Here is an 8,217-nt window from a genome sequence, read left to right on the forward strand (position 1 = left end):
TCGCAACGCCAGGCTGGCGCTGTCGAGACCCGCCTCAGTCTGGGCCGCTTGGGGCCGGCCCGAGCCGCAGTGCGGGTTTGGGGCTCTGCTGTTATCGCCGTCATTCACCGGGAACAGCCGCCCCCGGCCGGCGGGGCGGTGCTACAGGGAGGGCTCGCCCCGGGCCCGGATGGGACCTCCCGTCCCCACGTGTGTGTGTGTGTGTGATCCCGCCCCCCTTCCCGGGGGAGGGCCCCCCCCGGCCCGCACAGAGCACCGGAGCCGCCCCGCCACCGCCCCTTCCCGGCAGCTCCCGCGCTCGCAGCGCGCTTCGCGCAGGCGCGGGTAGGGCCGCACCACCGGCCCCGTCGCTGGAGGGGAGCGGGGCAAAGAACGGTCACTTCGCAGGCTGCTGCCGCTGCCGGCGCCTCCATCCCGGGAATACAGCCTGCGGCTGCGGCTGGACGCGGGCGACGCGTTGCCGGAGCGCGGTCGGGGCCCACGGCGCTCCCCGCGGCCGGACTCGCTCCGCTGTAACCCCTCCCCGCAGCTGGGAATGGTTCGCCCCGCGGCCCGGCCCGGCCTCTGAGGGGGGCCGCGGCCGCCATTTTGTGCGGCGCCAGCGGAGGGCAGCGGGCCGGTGAGCGGTGGAGGCGGTGAGGGTCTCTCGGAGACGCCGCTCCCTTCCCCGGCTGGTGAGCGGGGCGCGGCGGGCGCGCTTGGGGCCCACTCGGGCCGGGGCCGCCGGTGGTGCTGGGCGCGGGGGGCCGCGCCGAGCCCGGAGGTCGCAGGCTTGGGCGGGCCCTGGCAGGCGGTGGGGCCGAGGGGGGCTGTTCCTCTCAACCCGTCACCGATCTCGGCCCTCGCCCCGCTGGGGAGGCTGCGACGGCCCTGGAAAATTCTTCCTTGCCTCGGGGAGCCGTCGCTGTCGGTCCCTCCGCGAGCTCCGGGACGGGCCGAGATGTTGGTCCGTGTGTCTGTCTGTACGGCAGGGCCCGAGGCTTCAGCGTCAATGAATAACGCATTTCGGTGTACCCTGTAGTGTAATAAATACAAATGGGCTTATGCCTTAAGGCTAGAAAGATGAAAACCAAATCAAGGGAAGCAAGGTGATTGCTTATGCCTGCTTTTCCCCCCCCTCCTGTACTTCAGTAACTTCCAGTAAAGATGTCGGAGTATATCCGGGTGACGGAGGACGAGAACGATGAGCCCATTGAGATCCCCTCGGAGGACGACGGCACCGTGCTGCTGTCCACAGTGACCGCCCAGTTCCCCGGGGCGTGCGGGCTGCGCTACAGGAACCCGGTGTCGCAGTGCATGAGGGGGGTCCGGCTGGTGGAAGGCATTCTGCACGCACCGGAAGCCGGATGGGGAAACCTGGTCTATGTTGTGAATTATCCCAAAGGTTTGTCTTCGTTTCTTCGGCTTTTTTGTACAAGCTTGTTTTTTCAGTCAAGAGGTCCATGTGAGTCACTGCTAATTTAGCATGGCAACAATATTACTGTTGAACCCTCTGATTTACAGAAGTTCAGCGATTTTATTCATGTACCTGTCCTGCAGAGTAGATTTGACCCCACTGAGTTTTCAGATGTGCAGTAAGATTTTTAACTCTCTACCCATCCAAGCACTTTAATGACACAGTCTTGCATTATCCTTGGAGGGTTCACAGCCTTATATAGACCTTCGAAGACTGGTGTAACGGGATCTCTGTACTCACAGATGCTTCTCCTCAAGCCATGGTTTGGTCAGAGGTACTATTTAAAAAAGCTCAGGAAAAGAGGAGCCGGCCCCCAGCCCCCCACCCCCCAAAAAGGGAAGTAAATTGCTGATGAAATTTTCTTGTTAAAAATTCCTGTTTTCTTCACGTCCTTATAGGACTGTGAATGTTACTGGATAATACTTCAGTAAACTAACGCAGAACTAACTCAGTCAAATTGCATTTTAGAGGAGGACTTAAGTGTAGACTGTTCTTTCCTCTCTTCTTATACTTGTAGGCAGTTGGATATGTATTATAATAATAATCTCCCAGCAGCTGGCATGTCTTTTATAGTCTGTAGTTTTTCTCGTCATAGTCTATGATTTTATACCATGTGGTTCATCATCAGTGGAAGCAATTTCCAGAGTTGAGGATGATGTCTAATGTACTTCTTTATATTCAGATAATAAGAGAAAAATGGATGAAACAGATGCATCATCAGCTGTGAAAGTGAAACGAGCAGTACAGAAGACTTCGGATTTAATAGTCTTGGGTCTTCCCTGGAAAACCACTGAACAAGACTTAAAGGAATATTTCAGTACATTTGGAGAAGTTCTGATGGTGCAGGTAAAATCCTTTTGCAGCTCATGTAAGGAGGGATGTTAGGTAAAAATCAGTCTTCTGACGAAGCCAGTAGAAACACACAGAGCTGTATGAACTCCCAGAAGATCTGAAGCTATGTGTCTCTTCCTAGGTTGCATTTTGTTCCATGAGCTTTGTAGCTGCAGGCTTGTGTAGGTACAGATGGCCAGGAATATTTGGGAGTGGTAATTCATGCAGATCAGCTTAATGGGTACCGTGTTTTTAAGAGCTTTTTAATTTATATTACTGTTGTTAATTATTGTAGCTGAATATATGTGTATTTATGTGTGTCTGTTAAAGAATTAGAGATTGCTGTGATGAGAGTGTTTACAAGACTGATAAACTCTCAAACAGAACTTTACTAAATTCATTCAGTAACAGCATGCTTCATACTAGTGGTTACTTCTGTATTGTCACTGCCTACACCAGACTGTTACTCTGTAATGCATGTATCCTGCATCAGCTCTGTGCATGTGGTACCGCAGACCTGGTGCTGCTCGGTTAGCAGGGATGCCTGGGGCCTCGACGGCCTTGGCTGCCGAGATGGCCTGGCCAGGCGTGAGGGCTCTTTGATGGCGGAAGTCAGATGACAAACCTGCTTCGGTTTTCTTCTGTCTTCATGCGTGATTTTTTTATCCTCCCAGAAGGGGGATCTCACCTGATCCTGATACACTGGTCTTGTTCTTTATCTTTTGTTACTTGTGTGCCTCCTGTGTGCAGCTACACGTGTTTGCCCCTTTGGTGGTCACACTGCTTATACAGCTGGTCTGGCTATGCCATCAGAATAGTACAAAATATTTATATCCCATTTTTGGTTATGCTTGGGCTCAAGGCAAGCTAATAATTTTAATCTGTAGGTGTCACAGGCCCCTGCTTTGACTATATATTATTATGGTAATTTTTGTAAGGAAAGGTAGGCATATACAGTGAGATAATCAAAACTTTCTAAAAGTCTGTTTTGGTTTTTTTGTCTTAGGTTAAGAAGGATATTAAAACTGGCCACTCAAAAGGTTTTGGTTTTGTTCGATTTACGGATTATGAAACCCAGGTGAAAGTAATGTCTCAGCGGCACATGATAGATGGAAGATGGTGTGACTGTAAACTTCCCAATTCTAAGGTACCTTTGTATTTATTGCTAGTTTTATTTTTACCAAACACTCGAAGTGCACTTGTCATGGTTTAACCCCAGCCAGCAGCTCAGCACCACACAGCCGCGCCCTCACTCCCCTCCTGCTCCCAGTGGGATGGGGAGAATCAGGGAAGAAGGTAAAACCGTGGGTTGAGATAAGAACAGGTTCATAACTAAAGTAAAATATAATACTAACATTAATAATAATGAAATATAACAATAATAATAGTAATAATTGTAATGAAAAGGAATATAACAAAAAAAGAAAGGGGGGGGGCGGGGAGAGGAAAAAAAACCCCAGTGATGCACAATGCAATTGCTCACCACCTGCTGACCGATGCCCGAGCAGCGATCCGCCCCTCCCGGCCAACTCCCCCCCCCAGTTTATATACTGGGCATGACGTTCTATGGTATGGAATATCCCTTTGGCTAGTTCGCGTCAGCTGTCCTGGCCGTGCTCCTTCCCAGCTTCTTGCACACCTGCTTGCTGGCACAGCATGGGAAACTGAAAAATCCTTAACTTAGGATAAGCGCTACTTAGCAACAACTAAAGCATCAGCGTGTTATCAACAGTATTCTCACTAAATCCAAAACACAGCACTGCACCAGCTACTAAGAAGAAAATTAACTCTATCCCAGCCGAAACCAGGACAGCACTTCTTTAGCAACTGTGTTAGGTGAGCAGATGAACAGATTGATAACCCACTCTTGGATGTGGCTTTTCAGTCTGTGAATGGACAGGACAAGTTGAGAGCAAGGAAGGAAAACAGGGAGGAAGTGGGTGAGCAGGAAGTGAAGAGGAAGTGTTGGGAAAATAACTAGTTACGTGGGGGGATTAAGTACAGATGGAAATCTGAAAATAATGTGTTTTAATGTCCAGCAGTAGCTGCTTAATGTGTCTGATGCATGAATAAATGGAGAATAAAGCAGGTGGAATAACTAACCTAGGGAAGATCGGAATGGGTCTTTGTTTGAATTCAAACCTGAACCTTCTGTTTACTTCCTGTGTGTATATATGCAGTTATTACAAAAAAAAAAAAAGCGTCCTTCTGCAGTGGCCTTGTCACTGTTCTTGTGTATTGCTCCCGTCTTCATTTTCTTGTGACTCTTCTCCATCTGTACCAAGGTGCAGGCATGTTCTCTGAACAGAACTTCTTTTTTTTAAAGTCTTTAACTTACAGTCTCAAACTTTCTTGATCTTCAGTCTTCAGAACAGGCTAGATTAAAAGGGGCCTTTATCATAATGTAACTTGGTTCTCAAGGATAGTTGTGATTTTTGTTTTTGTTTTTTTTTCTCTTCAATTCTCTCCAGCAAAGTCCTGACGAACCTTTGCGTAGCAGAAAAGTGTTTGTTGGGCGCTGCACTGAGGACATGACAGCAGATGAACTCCGACAGTTCTTTGCCCAGTATGGAGAAGTGGTAGATGTCTTCATTCCTAAACCCTTCCGAGCTTTTGCTTTTGTTACATTTGCAGATGATCAGGTACGTCTTAAAATATTTTAACGTCATATTTAGACAGCCTACGTTTCAGTAGCTTGATAAAGCATTATTTCTGGAACTACTCACGGAACACTTACTTGTCCACTGTCTTGAGAATTCCAGTGGTATTAGCTTGATTTGATTCATTGAATTGTCCAAGGTCACACTTTTCAGACGCTGTTGTAGACGGGTTTTTGTACTGCAGTTAGTGTAGTAGTGAATGTGAAGATAAAACACTTCAAATTGGATTAAGTGTATGCATATGCTTCCTTTGCAGGTTAAATATCTGCTCAGAATCATGTGGGATTTTTTTTGTCTTGTACTACTAACATTTAAAAAAAAGAAGTCTAACATACATTTAATCAATCCCTTATTTCTTATAGGTTGCCCAATCTCTTTGTGGAGAGGACTTGATCATTAAAGGAATCAGCGTACATATATCCAATGCTGAACCTAAGCACAATAGCAATAGACAGTTAGAGAGAGGTGGAAGATTTGGTGGTAATCCGGGAGGCTTTGGGAATCAAGGGGGGTTTGGCAACAGCAGAGGAGGTGGGGGAGGACTGGGTAACAACCAGGGCAGTAACATGGGTGGAGGTATGAACTTCGGAGCCTTTAGCATCAACCCTGCCATGATGGCAGCAGCGCAGGCAGCCCTGCAGAGCAGCTGGGGAATGATGGGCATGCTGGCTAGTCAGCAGAACCAGTCGGGGCCGTCGGGAAACAACCAGCCTCAAGGCAACATGCAGCGGGAGCAGAACCAGGGCTTTAGTTCAGGAAATAACTCCTACGGCGGTTCCAACTCGGGGGCAGCGATAGGCTGGGGCTCGGCCTCGAACACGGGCTCCAGCAGCGGGTTTAACGGAGGCTTTGGTTCAAGCATGGATTCCAAATCGTCAGGCTGGGGAATGTAGATGCAGTGGGCTCTGATACTGACTCTATGGTGGGAAATCAAATTTTTCTAACTCATGGTAAGTATACTGTAAATTACATATATACTAAAATTTTCCAAATCAGTTTGTTCAGTGTGCAGTATATTCAGCAGTATTTTTGACATTTTTCTTTTTTAAAAAAAAAAAAAAAAAGAAAAAGAAAAGAAAGGTAAAAGGAATTTTATAAGTTTTGTTACATATCTTGTTGGAATACTGAATGTTTGGAAGTCGACTGCTGTTTGCCCGATAGGTGAACTAACACTACAATTGATAGGAAAGGTTTCTCTTGTAATACTTTATCCCTTGTTTCCTGGCTACCTGAATTCTTTGCATGTTCAAAATGGAAACCATTGGTCAGAAACAGCATTCTCTCCCTCTTGTTTTTAATTTGATCCCACCATAAGACTCTCCAAGTGCCCCAGCTGGAGAACACAGTGTCGTTTTTGTTTTGTTTGTGTTTTTTTTAACACTGTCTCCCCTCCATACTAAAGTACGATATGAAGGCTTCATTTAATCTCCGCAGTTCATCTCATTTCAAATGTGTATGGAAGAAGCACTTCATTGAAAGCAGTGCTGTAAATATTCTGCCTTAGGAATACTTCTGTCTACATGCTTTCTCATCCAAGAATACTTCATCACACCGCACATGCTGCGTCTTAGACGGTGGGTGTTCCATTTTTATCCGCTACTCTTTATTTCATGGAGTCGTATCAACGCTATGAACGCAAGGCTGTGAGATGGAACCAGAAGGCTGTTTGAACTTTTGAAACCTTGTGTGGGATTGATGGTGGTGCCGAGGCATGAGAGGGCTGGTATGTGCGAGATAAAGGAGAGAGCGCATGCAGAGACCTGGTGGTGCATTAAGGGATTTTATTTTACTTGGCGAGATGTCTCTCAATCCTGTGGCTTTGGTGAGAGAGTGTGCGGAGAGCAATGATAGCAAATAAAGTACGAGTGTTTATTGCATTCAAAGGACATCCATATGTGGAAGACTTTAAGTGGGTTTTATACCTAGTTAATCAATTAGTTGAATGTGTTATGTGAAATGAATATTTGTATTTTTTTTCCCTTATGTCAACTGCTGTGAATGCTGTATGGTGTGTGTTTTTTTTCTGTTAATGATCTGTAAGTGTGGTAATGTGAATTGAAGATGATGGGGTTTGTGATGAGAACATTGAGCTTGTGGTGTGCTTTGCAGTAGCTCTTGTAGCAGAGATCACTAGCGAGCTCAGTGTGCCTCGTCAGGGTGGAAGTTCCACTGTCTGTAAGATATCCATAAGAATGCTGTTTGCTGCAGTCTCGTGTTTGGATGCTTTTTATAAGATTTGTCACTGTAGGAAATTCTTAAATAAAACTGATTTAAGTAATATGTGTCTTTGTTTTGCAGCCCTGAATGCAAAGAATTCATAGCAGTTAATTAATTTTGCCCTTTTGAGATGAACTTCTGTAAAGCTTTTTTGCAGTAATTCGGTTTGTTTCAGATAAGCATGCTCTAAAAGTTGACAAGTCAAATGGAGCCACCGCTCATCACGTATCGATACCTGACACCCAACTTTAATCCACTGTATTTTTGCACTGTTCAGTGATACGTATATATCTAAAATCCAGTTCCCACACGTTTGGGTACCCGCACCTAGAATGGTAAGCAGTTCCCTCCAGATTGCATCTGTACCAAGGAACGTTACTTACTTATTCTTTTAGGAGTTGGAGTTCCTCATCAGAAGTGGGTTGGGGGAGACAAATGCTGTGAAGATGTATTTCTGTCCACAGCATCTCCTTTGGGGATGTATGGTTTTAACTTGCTTTTAGACCAGTCCACTCATGGGAAGTAGGGTTCTGCAACACTTTCAGCCCATAAGAAAGCTATAAATTCATGTTTAAAACTAGCCACAGGAAAGACTTTCCAGCTGAATAAAGCATTAGTAAATGTACACAGACTTTGACAGAAGTCTTAATTGGAAAAACTAAGTTTATTACAGGTGCAGAAGTGTCAACTAAGAGGCAGCTTCTTAACAAAGAGCAGGATCTTCCAGCAGAGACTGGTGGAAGATTATTTCCACTGGCGGTAGGAGCTTGAGGAGTTGTTTAATCTACTTGCGCTTGAAACCCACTGAAGCTCAATCCGTATTTTTTAGACACCATACTACTATACTGTAGCTATGAGCGTTCTGAATATGGATATTTACACAGTTTTTAACCTATTTAACTTTTCAAGTTCTATCTTCATTACTGCGTATTATTTTGAGGCTTGTGAATAGGAAGACCATCCACATAGCGGACAAAACTGCACTACTGTTAGTTTTCCACTTGCAGTATTAAAAAAAAATCAGCTGGGTCTCTGTACATCTTAAAGGGTTTA

The 8,217-nt window shown here is 46.0% G+C and overlaps 1 protein-coding gene across 2 annotated transcripts; it reads left to right on the forward strand.

The window, feature by feature from the left end:
• Positions 1 to 613: 613 nt before the first annotated feature.
• On the forward strand, positions 614 to 7,225 carry TARDBP (TAR DNA binding protein). Of its 2 annotated transcripts, XR_007767589.1 has the most exons (7): positions 614 to 674; positions 1,132 to 1,384; positions 2,139 to 2,302; positions 3,294 to 3,434; positions 4,759 to 4,929; positions 5,310 to 5,897; positions 6,382 to 7,225. XR_007767589.1 is itself a non-coding variant. In XM_050909327.1 (6 exons), the coding sequence occupies exons 2-6, from the start codon at positions 1,147 to 1,149 to the stop codon at positions 5,838 to 5,840; spliced, it is 1,245 nt and encodes a 414-aa protein (XP_050765284.1). In that variant the 5' UTR covers positions 614 to 674; positions 1,132 to 1,146; the 3' UTR covers positions 5,841 to 7,225. The 2 variants fall into 2 exon arrangements, 1 of the variants encoding a protein (XP_050765284.1); XM_050909327.1 differs by having other exon boundaries at positions 5,310 to 7,225.
• The last annotated feature ends 992 nt before the right edge of the window (positions 7,226 to 8,217 follow it).

The sequence above is a fragment of the Gymnogyps californianus genome, chromosome 21, assembly GCF_018139145.2.
Source record: "Gymnogyps californianus isolate 813 chromosome 21, ASM1813914v2, whole genome shotgun sequence".
Classification (NCBI taxonomy): domain Eukaryota; kingdom Metazoa; phylum Chordata; class Aves; order Accipitriformes; family Cathartidae; genus Gymnogyps; species Gymnogyps californianus.